Below are 25,127 nucleotides of genomic sequence, written 5' to 3'. Positions count from 1 at the left end.
GTTCAAAGGCTGGGCTTCGTGGCAAGGTTCCCTCCTCTCGTCACAGCCTCGGCTCGTCCCGCACGAGCCAGCCCTTCCCCGGTGGAAAAAAAAAAAAATAAAAAAAATAAAAAGGGTCCTGATTCCTGTGGTTTTGTCCTCATTCTGCCGTCGCCGGAGCTCCCGTTGCAGGAGTCTGGCCAGGCTGGTGGGAAGCTCCTCCGCTCGCTCCCTCTCGGAAAGCGGCTCCTGGCTCTGCTGCTCGCAGGGAAACATCTGCAAAGCTTTCGAAGCCTTGGAGAAGCAGAAGGTGCACGGAAAAACAGGCAGCCCTGGGATTTATTACTTTTGACGATCTCGTCGTTTTGGGGCCTGACTCACGCCTTTTGAATGTTTGGGATAGGCAGCGGAGGGGGAAAAGTGGGTTTGCTCAGCAGAGGCAGAGCAGCCAAGCGGGAGCGTGAGCCGGCGGTGTAGGGACGGGGCGACGGAGGGAGCCGCGTGCCGATCCCAGCCTGTTCCCGTCTTTGCAGGAGGCCTGGCCTGGCCCCGGCCCGCTGCATGGCGCAGGAGGCAGCCCCCGTCCTGCTGGTGTTCCTCACCAGGCTGGTGTCATCCACGTGGCACGAAGGTGGGTGCCGCGGGGATCGCGGGCTGGCACCTGCACGGGTCCCCATGCGGGGGTCTGCAGGGGGACAGCGAGCGTTGGGGCGGGTGAGGGTGGAGGTGAGAGGCTGGGGGGTGGAAGGAGAGGGGTCCTGGTGCAGTGCTGCCAGGGAGAGCATCAGGGCTTTCTCCTCTGGGCCTGGGGGGGGGGAGAGGAGAGGAGAGCTGACACCGCCACGGGGCTGGGAAGCATCCAGAGATGAGCAAATAACCAGCCTCTCCATCACAGCCCGGCTTGTGAGAGCTAAACTTTTCCATTGACTCCCTGCTCCCGCTGGAGCCATCGGCGAGCAGATGTCCGCCTGGATGGAGCGCTCAGCCCCGAGCCCACCCGCGGCTGGGCAGCTGGGCCGGGGCTCTCGTCCTCCCTTCCCCTTCCCAGTCCCTTTCCCCTTCCCCTCGTGGTGCTGCCAGGGGATGCTCCTGCTGGGCTGGGATGGTCCCAGGTGAGCATCTGCAATGATAGGGTACATCTGCTAGGAAGGGGCAGCCCCCAGGGCCATGGGGCAGAGCTGCACAGCCCTGCTTGCTGGGCAGGAGCCCCGCTGCTGGCCCCGCTGCTGGCCCCGCCGGTGCCAGCCCTGGTGCTGGGCTCCCCAGAGGCAGCCGTATTTCTTTGGCGCCAGACAGCGTGGGAAGGGCAGCAGGATAAAAGGCTTTGTGGAAACGAGTGGGTGACTTCACAAGTTTGTGGGAAGCAGAGGGGGGAGTCGCTCTGTAGTAAGGCTCTCGTAGGAGAGGTTTGCAATAAAAGTTTCCTCCACGTGACGGAGGGGCTGCGGGTTGGGTTGGCCTCAGCTTTCATCCCCCCCCCTTTGCCAAAAGCAGGAGGGGGGAAGGGGAGATGGGTGCTGCCAGGCTGGGTAGTGCCCACAGCACAGCACAGCCAGGGGCCGAGCCCTCCCAGCCCCAGCAGCGGGACCGAAGCAGGGGGTGCGGTGGGATGGGCTCCCTGCAGCACTGGGGGGGCGAGGAGGGGGCAGCGCTGGCGGGGGCCAGCGGAAAAGCGGCGGAAACGTGAGCTCAGTGCTGGGGAATGCCGCAGCCGGCCGGCGTGCCGAGGGGCCGCAGGGAAGGGCGCCAGCTCTCTCTACGTGCAGGGCTTCCTCCCCAGCCCCCCGCACCTCCCTGCCTGCCCCCACCGCTCGCTTTGCCGTGGGGACATCGGGGTTGTGCAGGCCAGAGGGTCCCCACTGGTGCGAGGCCCTCACCGGGCTGTCCTCCCCCTGCCCATGGGGCCAGCAGGGGTGGCGTGGGTCCAGCAGCTCCGGCCAAGCTCCTCCAGCACCGTCCCTCCAGCAGCTCCGTCCTGCCCTGTAACGCAAGGGCTGCATCTCTGACCAGCCGTCTCCAGCGAGATGAGGAGAGGCAGAGCCTCCCTTGCTCTGCTGGGACGGGCAGGAGAGAGGTTTTCTTCCTTCCCCCTGGACCAGAGCTGGTCGTACCCATGGCACAGCGGCAGGGAGAGTTCAATAGGATCGGTTAGAGGACGGCTTCCTGGCAGTGAAAGGCCGGGGGTCTCTGCCAGCCTGTTTTAGGCCAGCACCCGTTTCCTGCAGTAACCGCGTCTGCCCTTGTGGCTGTTTAGTCTGCGGGCTGGTGCCAGCGTGCACCACGTCCCCGGGAACGGGGCTCATTGTTTGCCCTGCTTAACCCTTCCCAGCAGTGCCAGACCCAGCAGGGCACTGGGACAACAGGGCAAAGTCAAACTGGAGGTGAGGTTTCCCTCTGGGGACTCGCGGGACAGTTTGGGACTGGATTGTGCTGCTGCACGGGGAGGCAGCATCACCTGGGCTGCACGGCCCCCTCATCTCTCTCCTCCTCGCCAGGGTCCGGTTACTACACCACTGAGAGCCACACCAATGAAGTGTACGTGGAAGAAGCCCCCCCTGAGCCTGCCCTGGACTACCGCCGAGGTAACAGCACGCCAGGCCTGTTCCTCAGCTCCCCATGGAGAAACCGAGGCACAGCACAGCTGAGTGCCTCCCTTACCTCCCTTTACCCCCCCCCAGTGCCCCAGTGGTGCGCCACGCTGAACATCTACCGCGGAGAGGCGACCTGCTACTCGCCCCAGGGGGGCTCCTACCGCAGCAGCCTGGGGACACGCTGCGAGCTGAGCTGCGCCCGTGGCTACCGGCTGGTGGGACGCAGCACCGTGCAGTGCCTGCCCAGCCGCCGCTGGTCCGGGATGGCTTACTGCCGACGTGAGTATGCTGCGCTGATCCGGCTCGCCGGCCTCCCCCAAGGCATCACCAGCCCTGCGGCAGCCAGCCCCGGGCGCTTTGCCCGCTGGCACGGCCAGCCCAGCCGCTTCCCTCCCCTCTTTGTTCCGTCTGGCCCAGAGATCCGATGCCACGTGCTGCCGGCGGTGCTGCGGGGCTCCTACGTGTGCTCGGCCGGAGTGCAGATGGATTCTCGCTGCGACTACACCTGCCTGCCCGGCTACCAGCTGGAGGGCGACCGGAGCCGCATGTGCATGGAGGACGGGCGCTGGAGCGGCAGCGAGCCAGTCTGTGTAGGTAAATTCTCACCCTGCCGCCCTCCCAGCCCGATACTGCTGGGGCACACACCCCCATGGGCAGGGCTGCCCTCCATCCCCTCTGTGCCTGCAGGCATCACCCCCAGTGCCTGACCCAGGTGCTGTTAGCCTCAGAGCTCAGGCTGGTGCAGGGCACATCGCTCCAGGGCTGGGGCCAAGCTTGGGCACTCAGTGCTAGCGTTACACCAGGCTTTGCTTGCTGCGGGTGCCAGGCTGTGCTCAGCAGTTGTGGGGTTGCTGGGCACCCAGTACCCTGCTCTGGTAGCACAGCCCTGACATCCCCAGGTTCTCCAAGCTTATTCCTCCTTCCTGTGGGCAGATGTCGAACCTCCCAAGATCCGCTGCCCGGACTCCCGTGAACGGATAGCAGAGCCAGGCAAGCTGACTGCCACGGTGTACTGGGACCCACCACGTGTGAAGGACTCTGCTGACGGTGTCATCAAGAGGTGAGCACAGAAGCGCTGCTGGCATCTCCAGCCAAGGCTGGGGGCTGCACTGGTGACAGCTGAATGTCCCTCCTGGGGCCCTGACCAAGAAACCCATCTGCTGGCTGCAGGGTGATGCTGCGGGGCCCAGAACCTGGCTCAGAGTTCCCTGAAGGAGAGCACGTGATCCGCTACACCACCCACGACCAGGCGTACAACCGGGCCAGCTGCAAGTTCAGGATCCGTGTCCAAGGTGAAGAGGGCTCCCTCGGGCTGCAGGCTCCCTCCTCCCTGCCCGGGGCCGTGTCCTACACCCCTAGCCTGCTCGGCTGCCTGATTTCACCTGGCCTCCTCCTTCACAGTGAGACGCTGCCCTGTGCTGAAGCCTCCGCAGCACGGCTACCTCTCCTGCACTTCTGACGGCAACAACTATGGTGCCACATGCGAGTACCTCTGTGACGGGGGCTACGAGCGCCAGGGCACCTCCCTGAGGGTCTGCCAGTCCACCCAGCAATGGACAGGCTCCCAGCCCCTTTGTGCACGTAAGTGGCGAGGGGCAGGGGAAGAGAGGGTGCAGAATGGCATTTCTCCTTGTGCTCATGCGCTCGCTTCGTGCCCCAGCCATGCAGATCAACACAGCTGTGAACTCGGCAGCCAGCCTGCTGGATCAGTTCTACGAGAAACGCCGGCTCCTTGTCATCTCAGCCCCCGACTCCGCTAACCGCTACTACAAGATGCAGATCTCCATGCTGCAGGTGAGGCCTCGCACCGCCCCCTTCTTGTGCCCCGCCAGCACCCTCTCACCACCTCCCCTTCTCCTCTGCAGCAAGCCACGTGTGGGCTGGAACTGCGGCACGTCACCATCATTGAGCTGGTGGGGCAGCCCCCACACGAAGTGGGGCGCATCCGGGAGCACCAGCTGTCTGTTGGCATCATGGAGGAGCTCAGGTACCACGGGATGGGGCAGGCTGGCTGCAGGGTACGTGGCCCTTCTGGCACGTGGCCCTCAGGAGGTAGAAGCAACCACCCTCAGGAGGGCCTGACCGCGGCTGGGTGGGGTAGGAAGGCTCAGCCCCAAAGCAGGGGCCCCGGTCCTAACCACCAGCTCCCCTCTGCACCCCCAGGCAGTTCCTGCACTTGACCCGCTACCACTTCAACATGGTGCTGCTGGACAAAGCGGGCACCGATCGTGAGCGCTACATCTTGCCCATCAGCCCGGATGAGATCTTCGACTTCATCGACACCTACCTGCTGAGCGAGCAGGAGGCAGCCCAGCGGGCACGGAGCGGGGACCCCTGCGATTGAGGCAGCGCCAGGGAGACCCCTGCCACCCCCCTCAGAGGACGGACACCTTCCTTTCTGCTTTTCTAGTCGCCCACTGTAGAGGAGGACCGGGATGCCAAGGACTTCCAGAGGGAAGGGAGCCACTCTCAGGCTGCTCTGGCACTGAGAGGTGAGCAGGGACACAATGGGACAGGGGCCACGTGCTAACAGCGTGCCCACTGTGCAGCAGCCAGGAGCCCCCGCTGGCTGTGGGACAGGATGCCTCAGCCCCAGCCAGGACCACACCAGGAGATGCTGAAGTGCCTCTGTTCAAACTCCAGGGCAGGAGGGAAAAGGGAACCCAGCGGGAGGACAGACTGTGGACATGTGAGTGCCCCAAATCCTAGGAAAGCTGCCAGAGCAGAGGAGGGAGGGGAGGGAAGAGCAGGCAGGGCGATGTTACAAATGCCTCTATTGCAGCAGCTTCACCCTCATCGTGGCCGTCCTCACCTCATACACAACTTAAACCTTCTCCCTCCCTGCCTGGGTTCAGTCCTGCTGGCCAGGCACTGATGCCAGGCTCCTGCCAGAACCATCAGAAAGCCTTTATTAGTAGCACATGGCCCCACGCTCAGCAGACAGTAAGAGACATCCAGTGCACAGAGTACCCCCGAGGCTCGTGATCTGCACCCTACCACTTGCTTCCCCTTCCACCCAGCACTGTGGCACCCTTCCTGGGAACTATTTTGGCAGTAGAATATTAAACTTGAAATTAATAAATTTGTATAAAAAAATATCAGCGCTGGTAGAAAGAGTATTCCAAAGAGGCACGGGAAAACTCATCCTTGACACAGGGACTGGGCAGCTGCCCCCAATAAGCTGTGCTGTGCTGCCCCACATCCCCACAACCCTTCCCCAAGCACAGCCCCACACACAGCTTCTGACCCTGCACATCTTGTCCAGCATGGCCCCACTGCTGCTCCCTTCCAGCCCCACTGCTGGGGCTCGAGCTGGGCTGCTCGCTACCACAGAGCCCCAGTGCCAGCAACTTCCTTTAGGAAGAGGGTGGAGGAGACAAAGAGGGAGCAGATTGTGAAACACAGAGGGTGGGAGGAGGAAAAGAAGAAAAAAGAATAAAGAAACCCAACCACTCAAAGTGGTTTCAAAGCAGCGTGCCTGGGGGAAAGAAGGGAGGGCCCACCAGGACTCCAGTTCAGCCTGAAATTTGGTCCAAAGCTTACGACAAATGCAAAAACCTTTAAAGAGAAGCTAGGCCAAGACGATTTTCTGCCCAAGCCTGTTTAGAGAAGGTCATGTTTATTAAAATACAGGCGAAAAATAATTAAGTTTGGCTGTGCTGCAGCTCCAGAGCAGCCGTGCCAGCCCCAGGGTGAGGCCTGCTGCCTGTGCTGCTGCCTACGGCCTCAGCTTGGCCATGGTGGAACGGAGCTGGAGCGTGCCCTCCGCCCAGGAGCCCGGGTACTGGCACATCTTCTGCCACAGGTTTAGCTCCTCACCCGTGGAGTCCATCCAGTCCACAGCCTGCCCTTTGCTCATGCCTTGGAAAAAGGAGATGGGCAGAGGTTACAGACAGCCTCCGCGCAGGAGTGGCTTCCCTGCAGCAGAGGCAGCCCCCAGCAAAAGTGCTGGTCCTAAATCTGTGACAGGCTCTGTAGGGCCTCTCACACCACCACAGCAGTCTTTCTCACCCCCACACCCCTCTGCAGATTGCAGCTCCTCCCGACAGCCCCAGGGCTCCTCACCATTGCCCACACCCAGGCGGACGCCTCCAAGGAAATCGTTGCTGGACAGAGGCTCCCGGTCCCAGACAGTCAGCTCCAGGCAGATGTGCTGCAGGTCCTCGGGGTTGATGCCATTGTAGACGAAGGTGTGGTTGTAATGAGGGTTCAGGGTCTTCTTTACCACAGGCGTCTTCCTCTTGGAGGCCTTGTTTTTGTGTGGCAGGAGGTAGCTGGGGGAAGCAGCCCCATTGGAGTTAGCAACACACACGCAACTACCTCCACAGGTAGCCCAAGTCACAGCTGCCTGGCTGCTTGGTGACCTCGGGGAAGGTAATTTGATGGCAGCTTTTGGAGGAGCCAGTCCTGGCAGATGGCCCTGCTAGGCTGGGAAAAGGGCCAAGCCTGCAGGAAGAGCACAAGCACTTTCCCAGCTCAGGGGACCCCTCTGCGCTGCCTCCAGCCATGACAAACGGGCATGGGCCTCACAGACCCTGAGCAGCTCTTCTCAGCTGGCCCAAACCCAGGAATGTGTTCGCTACTGAAAACTCATCCCTAGCAAGAGACGGGCAGACAGCGACTTTCAGGGTACAAGCACAGCTAGCGCAGGGCAGTTAATGAAGAGACACTTCCCTCCCCTGGATCTCAGCACCAGGTCCAGGAAGTGTCATGGGAGGCAGCCAGGGAGGGCAGTGCTTTCACCCATTATTTCCAGTATTTCACCCATTATTTCACCGATTTCATCCAGTACCCACACTCACCCCTTCACAAAGCTGTCTGATGTCCCCCCAGATTTGGCAGCTGTGAGGTTCTTGGCTTCTTTGATCCAGACCTGGAGCTCACCACCTTCTCCTGTTTTGCCTGGAAAAACAAAAACAAACAAAAAAAAAAAAAAGCAGAGCAAGATTTAACCAACTTTCACCACTGCTTCCCTCCCACAAAAGGTTCTGCAGAAGGACTTTCAGCTCAGAGGCAGGTACAGATCCCAGGGTGGTAACTCCTCCTGCCTCCTCCCTTGCTGGCCCTGACTGCTGAGACAAATAGCTCCATGTGGGGCCCGAAAGTCCAGCCTGGACCAGGGACCAGCACTGGTGACAGTGGTCCAGTGTCAGGAAAGCACTGGAGCTGCTCAGGCAGCCTGAGGGCAGCCAGGTCTGCTGTGACCCACAGCAGCCAGCAGCTCACAGGCATTTCAGACACCTCAAGTTGCACAACCCAACAAATCCACCCAGCTTGCCCGCTCACAGGCAGTTCCCAGAGGAGTGCAAGGTGTCTGGAGCTGGGAATTCCCAGCACGTTGTAGAGGGCAGTGAACACCGCCAGGTTACACGAAGATGGTGGAGCTCTAGCACTCACCCTTTCTGCCACTGCCAGCCACAGGGTGCTTGGAGGATGGGATGTACTTCATGGAGACAACCAGCTCCCCCTTGTACTGGTGGAGGCCAGCAGCATCTGCCCCAGTCTGCAGAGAGGCAATGACCAGGTTACCACAGCACAAATGCCTGCAGGCCCTCTCCAGCAGTCACCAGCTCAGGCTAAGAGAGCAGCTCCTTTGGGATTATTCTGCTTTAACCGCATCCTTTAGGAAACCCCTTTTAGCTCAGCAGCCACTTGAGTCCCAGCGATGCAAAGGGCTGAGTCTGCATCGGGAGCTCATCAAGAGATCCAGGCTCCTGATTAAGTCCCAACAGCAAAAGCATCTGCTGTTGTCATCCAGCTGCACAACATCCTCTCACTGCACTGTTCTGCAGCCCACAACAGGATGCCGAGCCCAGTTTCCCCTATTTGTTTCCCTGAAGTTGGCTCCCATCCTTCCTTACTGGGGCAGGGAGGCAGGAAGAGCTGCAGTCTTGGAGCAAACAAGCAAACAGAATGAAAATACCTGACTGGGCAGAGAGACACCTGACTGCATCACACGGGATATACTGAGGAAAAGAAAAGCCAGGCTTAAGCCTAGGTCAGCCTTTTTCACTATGACAGCACTGCTACCTGACCTGGGGTCTTTGTTTCTCCAAAAACTTGTTTTGGCACAAGCCATTCAGGAGCTCGACCAAGACGCCTGCACCCCTCTGCCTGCTCAGGGCCATCCTCACACGCAGGAATGACACGGGAGGGCTGCGGCAGGTACCTTGCCGTGCAGGGGCAGAAACTCCTCCAGGTGGCTGTCAAAGTTCCAGGAGTCCATGGGGATCTCCACCTCCCCCAGGAACGTGTTCCGGCCGAAACGATCGTGGTGCCAGACCGAAAACTGCAGCGTCCTTGCCAGCAGGAGGGACTTGTTGATCTCATACTGGGAAGAGAGGCAGCAAAGAGACAGGTGAGGCAGAAGCAGCCCCCAGATTGTGCTGAGCTCCCCCAGAACAGAGCAGGGAAAGCCTGCGGAAGACCCTGGGTGTAGGGCAGCAGTGACACTGTGCAGGTGGGCAGCCCTCAGAGCGCATCCAGGGCTCATGGCACCCAGCCACCCCACTCCTTCCCACCGCAGGGGGAGCCCTGCCAGTCCACCGAGCCTCAGGTGGTCAGAGCACAAGACCTCAGCAAACCTGGGGCTGGGGCAAGCTGAGCCACAAGAGCCTGGAAACCAAACCATGTTTTCCAGCTCCCACTTCCTTCCTGTCAGAGAGTGCCGGGACGCACCGCCTCCTTTCAGCGGGGCTCAGGGAAGGGCCAGCCCTTCCCACCGCCCTGTGCCAGCCACAGCGGGGACCGGGAGCTAAAGGGCAGCACTGAGTGCTTCTGCTGCCGGGGCCAGAACTGCCTTATCTCTGCCTCTGCAGCCGTGCTGCCCTCCGGCTTGCACAGCCAGGCTGCCATGCCCTGGTGGTAAGGAGCCTTCTCCAAGGGAAAGCCACGTCCATGGATAAGCACCCTCTGCCCTGGGGGATGGTGCAGGAGCCAGGAATGCTGGCTGTGAAGGACACGCACACATCTTCAGACGTGCCTCCACAGCACCCAAGGACTAGACACCACAGTGATATTACAGCAGTGACCCAGCCTGGAAATGTTTGTTGTTTTTTTTTGTTTTTTTTTTTTTTTTGTTTTTGTTTTTGTTTTTGTTTTTGTTTTTGTTTTTGTTTTTGTTTTTTTCCCTCCCCAGCTTTCAGGGCACAATGTCTGGATGCAGAACACCCCCCCACCAAGCCTCCACATCAGGGTTTGGAGCCCACTCCCCCTCAGGGCTCCCCTTTTTGCCAGGGCTAGGAAAGCAGAACCACAGCAGAGGAGAACCCCTGAACCCCTTGTTGTGGTGCTGTTCAAGCCACGTCCCCAGGGGCTGAGCACCTGCCTGGCCCCCAGAGGAGGGGACCTGGTTGCCCCCAGCCCATCCCCACTCACCTTCAGCAGCTCGTTGTACAGGGGGTTCACGGTGTTGCGTTTGATGGTTGTCTTGCGCTTCCCTTGCCGGGATTTGTCAGGCAGCAGGTAGGTCTTCACGTACCTGAGGGGAGCAGCAGGTGAGAACCCCCACTTACAGCTCCCATCTCCTGTGGGCACCCCACACACTGCTGAGCACCACCAGCAGAGCCACAGGTCCCTGCAGCACCACCAGCCTGTCCCTCCCCAGCTCACTGCCACTTTTTCCCTCCCGGCACTCACGGGTTGGAGCGCTTCTTCGCCTCGTCCCCGTAGGCCAGCTGGCGACACTCCTTCACGTGGATGAACAAGGTCTGCGTTTTCAGCTCGTAGCTCAGGGAGAAGGAGATGCCCCCGGTGACCGTGATGTTCCCAAAGTCGCCGGCCTCGCTGTAGATGCTGACCATGCTCCCCAGCGTGCTCTGGAAGGCACAGCTGGCCTGAGCTGGGCAGCCTCACCACCCCCTGTTTGTGCTCAGCAAGGGGATTCTTGACAGCTCTGCCACACAGCCCCTCTCCTAGCTCAAGACCAGCCCTTCCTGGCTGGGGACGGTCACTGAGTGCCCCACTAAGATGCAAGCTCCCTGGGAAACAGCTGGGAGCTCCCCCATTTTACAGGGCACAGCCAAGCCGCGGGACTCACCGAGGAGGTGCCGCTGCGCATGCTGCCCCGGGCCACCCTCTGGCGATGGATCTCCACCAGGTTATCGATGTCCTCCTCCTCCTCATCCTGCAACGAGAGAGAGACCGTCTGGGTGGGGAGCAGCAGGGAGGCACGTGCACATGAGCAGTGCAGCCAGCTCCACTCCTCAGCCAGCACCATCACCACTGAGGGTCTCACCAGCTCCGTGTTGAGGCCAGGGACCGACTTGCTCCTGTCTCCCAGGGTGCTGCCCTCACCCACAAAGTCTTCTGGGCGCAGGTCAATCACCGACTTGGTGTAATCTGCACGGGAGATGGGGAGATAAGACAAGGAGGCTGCAGAATTAGCGCAGCCCTGCAGCTCCGTCACCGCAGGGAGCTGCCCAGACCTCATGCACCCGCACCAAAGCCTCCCCGGGCTCCACACGGCTCTCACCCGCCGGTCTCACCACCCGCCGGGGGTTCTTCTTGAATAAGGCTTCATGCTCATCCACCAACACGCTGCTGCGGCTTCCCACGGGAGCCTCCTAGGAGGGAGAAGCCCAGTGCAGAGCAGGGCAGAGGGGGCACCGCAGGGCTCCCAGGCCTGAGCCCTGGCAGAGCAGCAGCACTCACCCGTCCATTGGAGGCAGAAAGCACGCTTCTGGAGGGGAGAGGGAGGGTCAGGCTGGCCACCGCAGGTCCTGCTGGTGCAGCAACCTGTTTGCCCTCTTTGACAGCAGCAGCTTTCTCCAGAGAGTTTCTCCTGCAGAGGACACAGAAAAGGTCTGTCTCGGGCCGGCACCTCAGCCAAAAGAAGCACGGCCAGGAAGCCAAGTTTTGGCTGGGAACTGCTCTCGCCACAAGCTCCGAAGAGCTGCATGAACAAGCCTGGAACAGTGCGAGGTTTTGGGCTGGCAAGAAGAGCCAGCATCTCTCTCCCCAAGCCAAGGCAGCGCACAGACAAAGACAGCCTTCAGATGCAGGTCCTCGTTCTCTGCCAGGCCAGCACTGCCACGGACAACCAGTCCCAGCCTTGCCCTTACCTGCCCCCAGCAGCACCAGGACTAGGTCTGTAGCCATCCAGGCTCATGTTTTCCATGGACTCTGTGTCACTCTTGCCATCCCGAGGGTCTGAGGCATCAGGAAACAAACTGCAGACAAACGAAACCACAGGTACATCCCGTTTGGCGAGGAAGCTGGTCTGAGAGAGACCTTCAGAGCAGGGTCGCAGCTTCTCTCTCGTCCCCACAGCTGTCTCCCCTGCACCCGGATGGGCTATCAGTGACCCCTCCTCAAACACGGGGTCCTCAGAACAGCTCTTCCTCACCTGTGGGCCTTCCGCGGCTCCTGGGGGCTCTTCTGCCGGGGTGCAGAGATGTTCTTGGGATCACCGAGCTGTGCTTTCTGGAGGAGGGTTTGTCCCACGGTCTCCCTCTTGCTGGCTGAAAGCAGAGAGGACTCAGGAGAGGCTCATTCCCCAGCACAGAAGCCCACAGCCTCGAAGAGAGGCTCTTCCTGGCCAACCCCGATCTGGACACAGGCCAGGGAAAGCTGGAGCATCCTGGAGGGACAGGCTGGGGAAGAAGGCATCGCTCCAACACCTGGTGGCACAGCACCGCCTCACCCTACCTGCAGACTTGTGCCGCAGAGACAGCCGCACGATGTCACTGCCCAGCCTGTTGGCGAAGCGGTTGACCCTCTGGTCGTAGAACCAGTCCCCTGTTGTCTTCTTCAGCTCCCTGCAGGGCAGAGGGGCAGTGAGGGGCCGTTCCCTGCATCCCACCGCACCCTTCAAATGCCCATGGTGCTGGGGACCAGCCAAGAGGAGCAAACCCAGCGGGAGGCTGAGCAGAGACTGTGCCCTGGGCAAATGATGGGCCAGCTGCACCAAACACAGAGTGAGAGGGGGGTTCTGTACGGCAGGTGAAGCAAAGGAGAGAGAGAAAAGTGGGCTGCCTGAAACACAGGCTGGAGTCACATAAAGGGGGGAAAGGAGCAGGGTGGGCACAAAGGAGACCCAAGAGCAGGGCATGGCCCAGTTCTCGATTACCCAACCAAGGTTGCCCACCTCGAGCAGCCTGGGGAAGCTACAACAGACAGCTGCCCTGTGGTGGAGAAGACCAGGCTGAGAGCTGGACTACAGAAGGTGGCCAAGGGGCATCAAGTTGGGGCGACTGAGCAGAGGAAGGGGACAGAGCAGTACACGGAAGGTCCGTGCCAGTCAGTCCCTGGGTACTCACGCCTCCTTGGTGCAGACTTTGCAGCGCCAGGAGCTGTTGGGGCCATAGGATCGGCACTCCCGGCACACCAAGTGGTTGCAGCCCCGGCAGGTGTTGGCCTTGGGGCTGATGCGGCCCAGGCTCTGCTGGCAGCGGGCGCAGGTCCGCTCGCTGTAGCGCTGGCTGCTCCGCTTGGCCCCCTTGCGCCGGATCTCCAGCAGCTCATTCTTCAGGCGCCTGCTCAAACCAGGAGAGTCAGAGCTGCAGGAGGACCCCGAGACCGGCACAAAGCTCCCAGCCAGCCCCAGTCCTCACCCCTCCAGCCACCCCCTGGGTGAACCCTGCCTGCCCAGACGCATCCCCACCTGATTCTCCTCTCCTCTGCTTTGCGGAGCTCCTCATCGCGCTGCAGGACCTGCAGGATCAAATCCTTCTCGACATCCGACAGGAAGGACAGGTCCACAGCCTCCGACATCACCTGGCCCAGAAATCACTCGCCCTTGCCAGAAGGAGCTGGATGCGTCTGTGCTGGGACAAAGCAAACCACACCGCGGGGTCACACCCCAACCCCACGTGGCACGGGCAGGACTCGCTGCCATCCCTGGGCTGGAGGCCACCCCCAGCCCCGATGGGCGCACTGTGGGGTCCCCAAACCAGCTGACACCCCCAGCCCACATCACCCTCCTGCTTGACCACGCAGGGCACGGCTCTGGAGCCTCCAGCTCTCCCCCTGTGATCCCCACCTGCACCCAGCACCCTGGGACAGGGAAGGACGGAGCGCAGGGGCTGTGACCCGCACCCCACGCACAAGCAGAGCAGCAGAGTGAAAAGCTGTTTGCCACCTCCCCGAGCAAAGCAGCCGGAGCGTGGAAATGCGGGGAGAAGAGCCGCAGCAGCGGGACCTCTCCTGGAGACCCCGAAGCCGAGCAAGCCCCGTGCGGGCAGCAGAGCGCAGCGCAGCGCCCGGGCGCGGTTTGCAGCCCGTCTGCAGGGCAGGGCCGTGCCGGGCCGGGCCGTGCCGGGCCGCCTGCTGCTCCCAGCTCTCCGCCCAGCGCCTCCGGCCCCGGCTGGCCGGGCAGAACGAGTTCCGCGGCTCTACGGCTCGGAGCCGGCCCGGCGGGGCTGCTCCCCGCAGCCCGGACCCCCCCCAGCTCAGGGCTTCCAGCAGGGGAGCGAAAGCCAAGCTGGAGATTTAGGGGATGGAGAAAAGGGAAAGCGGGGCAGGGGGTGCTACCAGCGGTGTGCCGCCCCCCGGGAAAGCCGCCCCTCTTACCCGCTCGCACTTCCAGGAGCTGCGACCCCCCCGGCCCCACGTCGCTCACCCCCAGTGCCCCCCCCGGTACCTGTTGCGGGTCCCGGCAGCGGGGGCGGCCCCAACCTCCCCAGGCACCTGCGCGGCCCCGCCCGGCCCGGCCTCGGGGGGCGGCCCCCGGCTGCCCGCCCCTCGCCTCGCCGGGCTGTCCCCGAGCTGTCCCCGAGCTGTCCCCGGGCTGTCCCCGGTTCCCAGCCCCGGTCCCGGGACGCACGGTGCAGGGGCTGCGCTCCTCTGGTCGCTGCCGTGCCCCAAAGCTCCGGCAGGGCTGGGCAGAGCCGCCCCGCTTCGCCCCGGTGTTTGCAGGCGTGCCTGCTCGCAGCGCCGTCGGAAAGGCGGCTCCTCCCCAAGAGCACACACACGCAGCCATAAAGCCGCCGGCTGGGCTCTGCGGGGGTGGGTGAGGGACGGGGAGGAGCGGCTGGCACGGCTCCTGGCCCCCTGCATCCCCTCGTCCCGGCACGGGGTGCATGGGAATGGGTGCTCTGGCAGGCGGCCAGTAGGGCCACCGTGGCTCCTGGACCCACTGGTGTAACTGGGAGCAGATGGGGCACAGCAAGGAGCGGGGTTGGATCCGTGGGGACGCAGCTTCTCACCCTGCACCACAAAGGGGCGGTGGTAGAGGTGGTAGCATCACCAGGCAGGGCCCCCCACTTGCACCCATGTTTGCATTTTAACTGGACACCAGCTAGATGTGGGAAACATTTTTATTTCTGAAAAAAAAAAAAAAAATAAGAAGAAACTGAAATGAACAAACTTGTTTTCAGTAAAAAAAAAAAAAAAAAAAGCATTCTGGTAAAGATAGAGTCTGTACCTGATGCACTGAAACAAAGCCCAGCATGAATGCTGAGGTTTATTTGGTCCTGCAGCTCTCTTCCTTGTGAAAATGGGGCTGAAAGTGCCCCATGTGTCCAAAGCAAAAGCTACAGGTTCCAGTGGGATGCTCCTGCAGCAGCAGGTAGAGCTAGGATAGGATTCGAGTGCACTCAGCCCCAGCTCAGCCCTATCCTCAGCCGTGACACAGCTCCTGTCCTGTGCAGCTCCTGCCTAACAAAGCTTGTGAGGGGCAGGGATGGCAAGGACCCAGCTCACTGCTTGGCCTGAGCTTGTGTTGCTTGTCCTGAGCTGGCACTCTGGAGACAACCACCACATCTCCCTGCCACCAACACTGCCACCCCTGTTTCGCATGCCCTTGGGCCACGCCAAGGCCCCACAGCCAGCTAGGCAGGCAGTGCTGGACGGCACTCGAGGTCCAGCACGATGTGATGCACGTGTGGTGCGTAGGATTTCACTGCCTCAATGTGCAGGATGCTGGTCCGCCACGGCTGCCCATGCAGCTCTTCCAGCAGCCCCCGTATCCGTGCTGCAGTGGCCTCAGCCCACCTCTGCCACTCTGGCCTGACCCTGGCTGCCAGCCTCTCCTTCCCACTGCCTTCAGTCTCCTTGGGGCTCTGCATCTCCCGCTGTCCATCCTCCCATTCTCCAGAGCTGCTGTCCCCTGGAGGTCTCTGCTCATTCCTTGGAACCGCAGGCTGCAGGCAGGATGATGCAGGGAGAGCCTCCACGTTGTGGTGGATGTGGAGAACGCCTCCTGTGCCCTTCTTCAGGACACGGCAAGCCACAGGCCAGCCCTCCTCAGAACTGGGGATCAGCCCCAGGTTCACCCGGTCAGCTACGTCCTGCAGCTGCAGCTGGGAAGAGAAGGGTGGTGAGCAGGGACCACGAAGGAGAAGGATGCCGTGTCCAGGGGGTGCTGCTCACCTGCCTGTTGTCCCCGTGGTGGATGTGGCAGCGGTCCTGCACGCCGTTCAGTGCCAGGTTCCTCCGCAGGGCCTCCACGGCATGGTGGTTCCACTCACAGGCGTGGGCGAAGGCAGCCGCTGCATGAACCAGGTAGGGCAGTGTGAAATAGCCGATCCCTGGGGGCAGAAGAGGTTGCAGCAGCAGTGGGCACGGTGCAGGTGTCTCCTGAGCTCTGCACTCTTCCCTGGAGGCAGGTCAGGATGCAGATGACTGCCCCGGCTCTATGTGTCTGCTTCTTGGGTTGGAACAAAACTACACACTGGGGAAATGCTCACAAAATGGAATTTTGTTTCTCCCTCATCCTTGTAAAAGCAAAATTCATCTTGAAAAATGTTTACAGAGGAACATATTTTATGTTCAGTCTTTACCCACTGGTTCGAGACCTACCCTGTCCTGCTCTGTTTCCAGCCTATGCAAAAAGTGTCAAGACCAACATTTATTTTAATTAACCAAGAGCAGCTTTGTGAGCACCACATCCTTTCTCTGTGAGACAGACTGGAAACACTAACTTCCCTAAGTACAAAACACAGCTCTTCACGCGTACAGAAGTCTGACACAACATCCCCAGTCACCTTACAGCACAGGAACAGTCACACCATCTGCACACTTCAGTTATCACCAGCTTGTCATAGAAGCACATCGCACTCAATACAGTCAGATCATCAATGGGAGCTTTTCATAAACAACATCCATGGTTCAAAAAGAGGGCAAATCTTCTCCCTGGATTCAAACGGTTCCTCTGACCAGCACTAACTACAGAGCAGCACTCTGTGGAGCCTGAGCACAAGGTCAGCTGGAGTGTACAAAGGCAATAGGGACACTGGAGAGACCACAGTGCCAGGTCACCCAAGGGCTTCCAGATGGGGCAGGAGCTCTAAGCCACATCCCAGAGTATTTTTCCACTCCAGGTCATTTTTCAGTCCAGAATTCGTGATGGTTCACTTCCATCTGGATGCTATCAATACCTGCATCACCGCTCTCTGCCTGCTCTCCCCTGCCAGCCTGCCTTGCCAAACCTCCCTGCTGTCCCCGAGGGCTGGTACCTGCATAGAGATCCACCAGGACCTCCCCAGCGCATGGCAGCGAGGCCACCCGCAGCTTCTCCGTGATATTGCCCGGGGAGAACATGCACTTGGTCACGTCGAATGTATACCTACGGGGACACCACCAGCCTGCTGAGAGCAGCCCCTTCCCCGGAGCCGATGCAACACAGTGCAGCACACCCCTACCTACCTGATGCCATTGTCCACGTGCTCCACCCAGCCATCCTGGCCCAGCAGCAGGGTGACACTCGGGGACCGCATCCCTCCTGGCAGCACCCGTCCTCGCCTGGCCAGGCGCTGGGCACCCAGAGCGGAGGCAACCGTCTCCCAGAGCGCTGGGCCTGCAACACAGCCGTGCTGGGAGAGGCCAGGCAGCTCTGTGAGTCGCAGCCACGTGAGCAAGCTTTGCTCCCCTTACCCAGCTTCGTCCACAGCGCAGCGCTGAAGCTGTCCTCGCTCAGCAGGACCAGGTCTCCGTGGCGCTGCCACGAGCGGGGCGCGTCGTGCTCCAGCTCCTCCGACCAGCTCTCTCCCAAGCCCAGCACCATCCTTTGCAGCTCGCTGCGCAGCTTCTGGGCAGGCGTCCGCACGCTGGCTGCCTTGGAGGGGATGGGGCTCTGCGGGTGGGACGTGGACAAGTAAAAATGCCACAAATCCTTCACTGCTACCACCAGCGGCCTAAGCCCGTGTGCGGGCAGCACCCACCTGGATGTGGAGCAGGCTGCAGGGCAGCTCCAGGGCCCCGCTCTCCTGCAGCTCCCTCAGCCGCTGCTCCGCCACCTCCAGCACCGGCAGGGCCACGCTGCCCCCCGCCACCTCCTGCAGCCGGTACCGCGCATCCAGCAGCCGCTCCTCTTCCAGATACCGCCTGCAAGGCCGAGGCCACCTCAAGCACCTCTCCCTCATGGGGCACAGCAGTGGCTTTGATGCTCAGGGCCACCCTGAGCGGCCTGAGCCTTGTGTGCTCACCTCAGCCGCTGTGCGAAGCGCGGCTCCGTGACCAGCGCCAGGACGGGGCCACCTCGCTCCCGGGCGGCCATGGGGGCAGCGGGACGTGGGGACAGCGCCTGTGGGACCCGAGGGACCCCGTGGAGCCTACACGGGGGGCGTGAGGGGGCATCCAGCGCCTAGCGGGTGTGTGGGCAGCGGGGGGACCGCGCTGTGGCCGGGCTCCGTTTCTCCCCGGAGCGCCTTCCCGGAGCACGGCGCCGCCGCCACCGCCTCCTCCTTGGGGCCCGGCGGAAGCGGGGGGCGGCGCTGTGCGGGCGGCATGGCGGGGCTGGCGGTGCGGGACCCGGCCGTGGACCGCTCCCTGCGCTCCGTGTTCGGTGAGGGGTGGTGGGGCTGGGCCCTCGGCTGCCCGGGGAGCCACGGGGAGGTGTGAGGGGGGCGCCGGGGCTGAGCGGCAGCGTCTCTGTGTCTCTGTCCGCAGTGGGGAACATCCCGTACGAGGCCACCGAGGAGCAGCTGAAGGACATCTTCTCCGAGGTCGGGCCCGTGGTCAGCTTCAGGTGAGGCGCTGGGGGGGTCTGGGTTGCAAACGGCTGTGAATGAGGGGCTCTTGGGCACCTGGAGCCCCGCAGGAACAGGCAGGGAGCGGGAGGTGCCCCGGGAGGCACAGCACTGCAGCTGGGGGCTGTCCTGGCAGCACCCATGGGCCTGCACACAGGAGGTGTTGTGGGTCAGGCTGAGGGCCTGCTGGCACACACCCTGAGCTGTCCCAGGCACCTTTATGCTGCTCCCAGGGCTCCTGCGTGGCCTATCCTGACAGCTGGGCTCTGTGTCTGTGCCACCCGTAGCGCTGACGCTTCTCTCCCCCTCGCTGTGCAGGTTGGTGTATGACAGGGAGACAGGAAAGCCGAAGGGCTATGGCTTCTGTGAGTACCAGGATCAGGAGACGGCCCTCAGCGCCATGCGGAACCTCAATGGGCGAGAGTTCAGCGGGAGGGCCCTGCGTGTCGACAACGCGGCCAGCGAGAAGAACAAGGAGGAGCTGAAGAGTGAGTCTCAATTTGGTAGCGGAGAGAAATGATGTTGCGCTGGTTCTGGCCTTTTTGGTGTTACGGTGGGTGCCTGTTTCATGAGTCTGGTGAAAGGGGAGCCTGGTGGAGCCAACATGCTCCAAGCAACACAGCAAGCAGCTTTGCTAGAGGGTTGCTGGGGCTGAGCTGGGTTTTCTGTTTCCTCCATGTTCTGCCTGTTTTTGCTGCCTCTTCTTAATGGCATGGCACTTCCCTTCTGGTGAGCAGACAGTTAAAGATAGTTCATGTTGTTGTATGAGGTCACAGCTTCTATCCCAAACTGTGTTGCAGGCTTGGGCACCGGTGCACCCATCATAGAGTCACCGTATGGGGACCCTGTCAATCCTGAAGATGCCCCTGAGTCCATCAGCCGAGCGGTTGCCAGCCTGCCACCCGAGCAGATGTTTGAGCTGATGAAGCAGATGAAGGTGAGTGAAGGGGAGGGCTGTGCTCCCTGCGTTCTGCCTGAGCTCAGCACCTTCTATCACAGCTGCCCATGCCCTCGCAACCTATGTCGTGCCTTATCAGAGCTGTGATCTGTGTGTGTGTATCCTCAGTTGTGCGTCCAGAACAGCCCCCAGGAAGCCAGGAACATGCTGCTGCAGAACCCCCAGCTGGCTTACGCCCTGCTGCAGGCCCAGGTGGTAATGAGGATCGTCGACCCGGAGATCGCACTGGTTTGTCCCTTGCTGCGTCTTCTGGGGCCGGTAGGATATTGGTGGTAGCCTGTTGCAGGGGGTGGAAGAAGACTCCTTTTTCCTCCTTCTGCTCCTAGAAAATCCTGCATCGCCAGACCAGTGTTCCTCCTCTGATCCCAGGCAACCAGCAGCCAGTGCCAGGACCTGGGCCGGGACCAGGGCCAGGGCCGAATGCCCAGCTGAACCCCCAGAATACCCCATCGTCCCAGCCTCAGCCCATAGTAAGAGCCTCGGAGATGCATTTACCATGCTGGAAGTGACAGGCATTGCCAGCACTGGCTTTCCCAGCTGGGCTGCGTGTGCCTGGGTGACAGGGCTTTGCTGAGGCCTGGTTTCTCTCCCGGGCAGGGTGGCATGCACGTCAACGGCGCTCCCCCTCTGATGCAGCCGCCTATGCAGGGAGGAGTGCCAGCACCAGGACAGATGGCAGCTGCTGTGCAGGGCCCTGGCCCTGGCCCCATGGCTCCAGGAGGTGAGTGCGTGGTGTTGGGCTGAGCGGTGCCTGGGCTGCCCCGGGCAGGTGGGTCCTGCAGACGGCCCCCCTGTACCTTCCCGTGACCGGAGGGCTTGGCCCCGTGGGAGCATTTGTCCTCCCGTGGCTGTGGACTGTGGTTGTGGCTGCTGCCAGCAGCAGGTCAGAAAGTTGGCTTATCTCCGTGGGGAACCAACAGCAAGAAAATAAGCTTCCGGATGCTACCCCAGGATCTGGGAGGGGGTAGGTATTTGGGGCCAAAGGAATTGGTCGGCTGTGCCGGGACAGCCAGGGAGGGATCTGACCTGTGCCTTTTCCCTCTCAGGTGGGCTGCAGCCACAGGTCGGGATACCAGGAGGAGGGCCTGTGCCCTTGGAGCGTGGACAAGGTAAAACAGAGGTTAAGTTCTTGCTGTGTGTTATGAGAGCCTCGCTCCAGCAGGGGCCCAGGCTACAGGTACTGAGCAGTGCTGCACCAGGAGAGCCCCTGCCTGCAGCCTTGTTTGGAGGTGGGGCAGCTCCTGTAGCACTGGGCCACGTCTGGTTTTGTTCGCTTAGGCGCAAGGCTGTGGTAACGGCTCTCCTGCTTCCAGGGCTCCAGCCCATGCACCAGTTTGTTCCCAGGTTGTTTTGCGCAGTGTTGTGCAGACATGTCCTGGAAACCAGGAGAGCTGCCAGTCCCCACAGAGCCCCAGAGGGTGGGTTGTGCTTGTGTTTTCTGTCTCTCTTTGAGCCCGCATCTGTCCCTGTGCTTGTGCAGGCAGGCAGAGCTTGCTCTTCTCCAGTCCCTGTCCTTCTTTGCTGCCTGGGTGCTGGGAAGCAGCTGTGCTGCCGCGGTGTCTGCCCGTGTCTCCCTGTGCTCTCCGTGCCGTGCCCAGCAGAGGGAGCTAAGTCTTTGCTTTTGCTTGTGATAGTGAGTGCAAGGCTTGGCAGGGAATTTTGCAGCGAGCAGTTGCTTGGCCCTTCCTCCCTCCCTCCCTCTGCAGGCACGGTCTGTGCAGCCCAGCCCTGGAGCCGGATTCCTTTCCATTCCACAAATTGCGTGGCTGCCCCATCAAGCCATGTGCCGAGGGTAGTGCAAACAAGGCAAGGCGTTCCTGTTCTTCCAGTAGTAAGGCATGCAGGGAGCAAACACCTCTCGCCTAGATTTGTATCTTAGGCCTTGTTTCAGGAAGGTGGCAAACCTGTTCTGAGATCCTCCAGCCTTAGATATCTTTAGGGCAGCTGCCTGTCGTTTTTCGCGGGGTGAGCACCATCTTCCTGAGAGCAGTCCTGTAATTCCTGGCAGTTTTGCTGATACCCAGAAGGTTTCGAAGAGCAGGCAGAAAGCTGGTGCTGAGGAGCGCCGTGAGGAGCTGTGGGCAGGAGCTGACTCACTGCGCTGTGGGGCACAGCGTGGCCCTGCAGCGTGCTGATCTCTCTTGGCAGGGCGCTTCGCTCTCCTGCCCTGCGTGCTCACATGGTGAGCGAGGGAAAGCTGTGCCCAGTCCGGCATGCTGCCGAGCTGGCTGCCATGCCCACAATGACAGCAGTGGCGTTAGTGGAAGAGGCTGATACAGCCAGATGGGCAGCAGGCAACATCTTCTAGATAGGCGTCCTGGGGGACGCCAGGGAGCAGAGGCCACCGCAGGCTGAGGCAGCGCTGTCCCCGAGGCTGAGTGCATGTGTGCATACACTATTTACGTGTCTGCTCTTCTCCCTCTTTTCCTGCTGCTTGCCCAGGGAACCTTCAGCTTTCGCCCGTGGGACCTGCCAGGCCTGCGTCTATCGAACGCGTTCAAGGTATCCCGGCACTTGCCAGCTCCCTGCTGTCATGGAGCTCATTATGGGGTGTGCAGAGAGCAGCTGTCACCCTGCTGTGCTGAGGGCCGGGGACTGGCATACCCTTCTGTGTAGTCTGGCAGAGTTAGGAGGAGGCAGGATCTTCTCCAGGGGCAGAGAACGCACTAGTGCTGTGCATGGAGAGTCACCAGTGGAAAAGAGAGCCTGCTTGGAGAAGGTCTTCACCTAGGATCCAGCCCCCTCTGACACCTTACTGCCAGGAGCCTTCCAAGTCTTGCTTTGCTCCTGGCCCCACATCAGCACGGCGTTGATGCCCGCACTTGTAGGGATCACCACGGGGGCACCCACACTCAGTTTGGCCACCTGGTGTTGTAAGGAGCCTGAGGTAGAACCAGAGAGGGAAAGAGAGGGATGAAACAAGCACCTAGGGAAAGGGGTTTTGAGCACCTAGGGAAAGGGCTCTGGCCTTGTGCAAGGGGCTGCTCCCCTGGCAGTCCATACAGCACATCTGCCTGTGCCGGGGAGCAGGGAGGCTGTCCACATCCCAGCCCTGAGGGTGCTGGGGGACAGTCTGAGCAGAGCACTGGTTGTGCAGATCCTCACAAGTTCTTGTGTGTCTTCCTGGCAGTGCCCATGCCAGATCCGAGGGCCCCCATGCAGCGTGGACCTCTACCTGCTAGTGGCCCGCCGCCGCGAGGCCTTTTGGGAGATGCCCCGAATGACCCTCGCGGAGGGACGCTGCTCTCAGTCACTGGAGAAGTGGAGCCCAGGTGAGGGGAGAGGGAAGGAGAAGAGCCCTTCGCACTGCCCCCTGCCCAAGGGTGACCTCTTGCTGAGGACAGGGATGGCATGAGCCTTCCGGGAGTCACAGCTGCCTGCTCGGAGGTCTGTGTGCTGCTGACCACAGGGGCCAGCCCCCTTTCCCCAGGGATGGGGCATCCCCAGGGTGATGCCAGCAGCCCTGTGACATGGGACTGACAGCACTCGTCCCCATGCCAGCCTCGCCCTCCTCCCCTGCGGCCGGCTTTGGGAGCAATCCAGCGCTCTGCCCAGACCGTGCCAAGCCAGTGTCTGATTCACACTCTCGCTTTTTCTCTTCCTCCTGCTTTGCTCTCCTCGTCTCTCTGCGCCAGAGGTTACCTTGGGCCGCCCCACCAAGGAGCCCCTATGCACCACATGCCGGGCCACGACAGCCGTGGCCCCCCCCATGAGATGAGGGGGGGACCCATGGGAGAACCCCGACCACTGATGGGAGAGCCGCGGGGGCCCTTGATGGATGCTCGAGGTGAGAGAGGGGGCATGAAATAACGGGTGGCTACAAGCAAACACCTGAGGGGGCAGAGTGGAGCCCGCTGCCTCAACACAGGACATAGGAAGGGAATTTGGGCAGTGAAATGACCCCAAGGCAAGGAGGGAGAGTCCCACAGAGCAATGGGCTTCCTCCAGGCATGTCTCCTTTGTCCCTGGCCCTGCGTATTCCTGGCATTTGCTAAACCCCCTGGCTGAGGAGGCAGCGGGCTCGCTCCCACCCCACCTCCCCCAGCGCTGCTCCCTTCTACAGCTTGCCTTGTCTTTCCCCTGCAGTTGGAAGGGATCCCCGAGGGCTGGAGCCGCGAGGATTGGAGCCACGGGGGCTGGAGCCCCGGGTGATGGAGGCGCGAGGCCTGGAGGCACGAGGCCTGGAACCACGGGTCCTGGAGCCACGAGTGCTGGAAGCCAGGGCCATGGAGGCCAGGGTCATGGAGCCCCGTGGCCTGGAGCCTCGCGGGCCTGGTCCCAACCCACGTGGCCCGATGCCTGGGGGGATCCAGGGTCCTGGACCACTTAACATGGGAGCCAGTGGCCCACAGGGGCCCCGCCAGGTACTGCAACACCTCTGCTTGGCTGATGTGACACCCGCAGCGTCTCACGGGTTGGGGCTGGCTGTGTGGGCATCTGTCTGATCGTTTCCTCTGTGTTCTTGTAGTTGTTCAGCTGAGTCCAGAGACCCCTCAGTCGTTATCTTGTGCCCACAGGTTCCTAACATGGCAGGGGCAGGCATGCAAGGAGGAGGCATTCCTGGAGCAGGGGTCCAGGGAGCTGGTCAGCCAGGAGGCTTTAGTCCTGGACAGAGCCAGGTCACCCCCCAGGATCATGAGAAGGTGAGTGGGCAGTTGGGAAGGGATGAAACGCTGGGGATAGCACTTTCTGCGTGCCTTACCACATCAGAGGACCGCCGTGCCTCAGGGAGTTTGTGCTCCAGAGGTGCCAATGCTGCCACGTTTAGAGCAGGTGGTTATTTTACCCTGCTCTGCTCGGAGCCTGGGCAGCTTGCAAGTCCTGCTGCAGAGGAAACTCTGTCCTTCCAGCATCCACCTCCTGGCTATGGTAACCCATAGCTGCTCAGGCAGAGCACCTCTGATTCTCCCTTCTCCCCACAGGCAGCCCTGATCATGCAGGTTCTGCAGCTGACAGCAGACCAGATCGCCATGTTGCCCCCAGAGCAGCGGCAAAGCATCCTTATTCTAAAGGAGCAAATCCAGAAATCCACGGGGGCACCCTAACAGGTAACATCCTTAACCCTGCTGCAGCCTATGCCTGCTCTCCTTCAGTAAATCAGGGAGCTGCTCAGTACAGGGCTGCCCTGCCTTTCCCCTCTGTGCGACGGCTCACGCCCATCCCTCTCCTTCTTGCAGGCCTGGCAGGTGTGTGGTGGAGATGCCGTCTGCCTGGACATGGAAGGTGCTCCATGGCGGCTGCTTCCTGTTGTTGTCCAAGTTGATGCTGCGTTTTCGGAGACGTTCCTCTTTGCTACCCAGTGTTTTCCCTCTCATTCGTCCCTTTTTCTGTGTGTATATTTTATGATGTTTGGAATAAAGTGGGAGGAGGGTTTGAGTAAAGCCATGTCTCAGGCTGCCTTGTATGGTCATGGAGGCAAGGGGAGGACTGCTGGGAACAGTCTGACCTGGCTCCAGGCTAGTCCAGACCACTCTTTTCCCAGCAATAGGGCCAGAAATACCCTTGGGATTTATTATATGTTTGCTAGGAATATGGTAGAAAACATCAGCCTGCAGGAAGCTGAAGTTGTCACCTGGGGAGACTGATGGGAGACCAGGCGTGGGTAATAAGTGCTGGAGGCAAATTCCGCCTGCCTTCCTGAGGGCTTCTTGCTCGTGTTGCAGCAAAGGTACTGTCTCGTTGTGTTTCCCT

The 25,127-nt window shown here is 61.1% G+C and overlaps 4 protein-coding genes across 10 annotated transcripts; 2 read left to right on the top strand and 2 right to left on the bottom strand.

Moving 5' to 3' along the window:
- Positions 1-121: 121 nt before the first annotated feature.
- Positions 122-5,665, top strand: SRPX2 (sushi repeat containing protein X-linked 2). Of its 2 annotated transcripts, XM_068697000.1 has the most exons (11): positions 122-289; positions 513-610; positions 2,475-2,561; positions 2,658-2,849; positions 2,988-3,164; positions 3,504-3,630; positions 3,741-3,862; positions 3,972-4,151; positions 4,231-4,364; positions 4,436-4,557; positions 4,734-5,665. In XM_068697000.1, the coding sequence occupies exons 2-11, from the start codon at positions 541-543 to the stop codon at positions 4,912-4,914; spliced, it is 1,392 nt and encodes a 463-aa protein (XP_068553101.1). In that variant the 5' UTR covers positions 122-289; positions 513-540; the 3' UTR covers positions 4,915-5,665. The 2 variants fall into 2 exon arrangements, with proteins under 2 accessions (XP_068553101.1, XP_068553102.1); XM_068697001.1 differs by lacking the exon at positions 122-289 and having other exon boundaries at positions 306-610.
- A 488-nt stretch (positions 5,666-6,153) lies between these two features.
- SYTL4 (synaptotagmin like 4) lies at positions 6,154-14,464 on the bottom strand. Of its 4 annotated transcripts, none has more exons than XM_068696993.1 (17): positions 14,335-14,464; positions 13,174-13,331; positions 12,830-13,045; positions 12,219-12,328; positions 11,917-12,031; positions 11,633-11,740; positions 11,223-11,352; positions 11,044-11,134; positions 10,807-10,910; positions 10,609-10,695; positions 10,209-10,387; positions 9,948-10,050; positions 8,740-8,901; positions 7,968-8,073; positions 7,373-7,472; positions 6,636-6,844; positions 6,154-6,431 (listed from the first exon to the last, which is right to left on the bottom strand). In XM_068696993.1, exons 2-17 carry the CDS (start codon positions 13,281-13,283, stop codon positions 6,289-6,291), a joined length of 2,073 nt encoding a protein of 690 aa, XP_068553094.1. In that variant the 5' UTR covers positions 13,284-13,331; positions 14,335-14,464; the 3' UTR covers positions 6,154-6,288. The 4 variants fall into 4 exon arrangements, with proteins under 4 accessions (XP_068553094.1, XP_068553091.1, XP_068553093.1 ...); XM_068696990.1 differs by lacking the exon at positions 14,335-14,464 and adding an exon at positions 14,152-14,312 and having other exon boundaries at positions 13,174-13,336; XM_068696992.1 differs by lacking the exon at positions 14,335-14,464 and adding an exon at positions 14,152-14,305.
- Positions 14,465-14,813: 349 nt separating this feature from the next.
- TRMT12 (tRNA methyltransferase 12 homolog) lies at positions 14,814-18,178 on the bottom strand. The gene is made up of 7 exons (XM_068697002.1): positions 17,936-18,178; positions 17,672-17,834; positions 17,385-17,583; positions 17,157-17,307; positions 16,967-17,076; positions 15,882-16,039; positions 14,814-15,811 (listed from the first exon to the last, which is right to left on the bottom strand). The coding sequence occupies exons 1-7, from the start codon at positions 18,004-18,006 to the stop codon at positions 15,341-15,343; spliced, it is 1,323 nt and encodes a 440-aa protein (XP_068553103.1). The 5' UTR covers positions 18,007-18,178; the 3' UTR covers positions 14,814-15,340.
- Positions 18,134-24,817, top strand: CSTF2 (cleavage stimulation factor subunit 2). 3 transcript variants are annotated; one of them, XM_068696996.1, is made up of 15 exons: positions 18,134-18,294; positions 18,399-18,477; positions 18,797-18,966; positions 19,279-19,415; positions 19,545-19,664; positions 19,763-19,906; positions 20,034-20,157; positions 20,483-20,545; positions 21,879-21,938; positions 22,567-22,708; positions 23,072-23,223; positions 23,523-23,800; positions 23,954-24,079; positions 24,359-24,484; positions 24,614-24,817. In XM_068696996.1, the coding sequence occupies exons 1-14, from the start codon at positions 18,237-18,239 to the stop codon at positions 24,479-24,481; spliced, it is 1,776 nt and encodes a 591-aa protein (XP_068553097.1). In that variant the 5' UTR covers positions 18,134-18,236; the 3' UTR covers positions 24,482-24,484; positions 24,614-24,817. The 3 variants fall into 3 exon arrangements, with proteins under 3 accessions (XP_068553097.1, XP_068553100.1, XP_068553098.1); XM_068696997.1 differs by lacking the exon at positions 21,879-21,938 and having other exon boundaries at positions 18,135-18,294; XM_068696999.1 differs by lacking the exons at positions 21,879-21,938; positions 22,567-22,708; positions 23,072-23,223.
- The last annotated feature ends 310 nt before the right edge of the window (positions 24,818-25,127 follow it).

Source organism: Anas acuta, chromosome 13, assembly GCF_963932015.1.
Source record: "Anas acuta chromosome 13, bAnaAcu1.1, whole genome shotgun sequence".
In the NCBI taxonomy this organism is placed as follows: Eukaryota; Metazoa; Chordata; class Aves; order Anseriformes; family Anatidae; genus Anas; species Anas acuta.
The sequence above is the reverse complement of the archived record's forward strand: the minus strand, read 5'-3'. Positions and strand labels throughout refer to the sequence as shown.

Bases quoted from the DNA above. Each gene is read 5' to 3' on its own strand.
- SYTL4 (XM_068696993.1), bottom strand. From the start codon at position 13,283: ATGTCGGAGGCTGTGGACCTGTCCTTCCTGTCGGATGTCGAGAAGGAT. The intron at 10,696-10,806 runs GTGAGACCCTCA...CTCTCGTTGCAG, and splicing joins CTGGCCTCAACACGGAGCTG to GATGAGGAGGAGGAGGACAT. The intron at 7,473-7,967 runs GTGAGTGCTAGA...TTGTTTTTCCAG, and splicing joins GGCTGGCAGTGGCAGAAAGG to GCAAAACAGGAGAAGGTGGT.
- TRMT12 (XM_068697002.1), bottom strand. From the start codon at position 18,006: ATGGCCGCCCGGGAGCGAGGTGGCCCCGTCCTGGCGCTGGTCACGGAG. The intron at 17,308-17,384 runs GTAAGGGGAGCA...GCTGTGTTGCAG, and splicing joins TGCGCTGTGGACGAAGCTGG to GCCCAGCGCTCTGGGAGACG. The intron at 17,077-17,156 runs GTAGGTAGGGGT...GTGTCCCCGTAG, and splicing joins CACGTGGACAATGGCATCAG to GTATACATTCGACGTGACCA.
- CSTF2 (XM_068696996.1), top strand. From the start codon at position 18,237: ATGGCGGGGCTGGCGGTGCGGGACCCGGCCGTGGACCGCTCCCTGCGC. The intron at 19,907-20,033 runs GTAAGAGCCTCG...TCTCCCGGGCAG, and splicing joins CGTCCCAGCCTCAGCCCATA to GGTGGCATGCACGTCAACGG. The intron at 22,709-23,071 runs GTGAGGGGAGAG...TCTCTGCGCCAG, and splicing joins ACTGGAGAAGTGGAGCCCAG to AGGTTACCTTGGGCCGCCCC.
- SRPX2 (XM_068697000.1), top strand. From the start codon at position 541: ATGGCGCAGGAGGCAGCCCCCGTCCTGCTGGTGTTCCTCACCAGGCTG. The intron at 3,631-3,740 runs GTGAGCACAGAA...TGCTGGCTGCAG, and splicing joins GCTGACGGTGTCATCAAGAG to GGTGATGCTGCGGGGCCCAG. The intron at 4,152-4,230 runs GTAAGTGGCGAG...TTCGTGCCCCAG, and splicing joins CTCCCAGCCCCTTTGTGCAC to CCATGCAGATCAACACAGCT.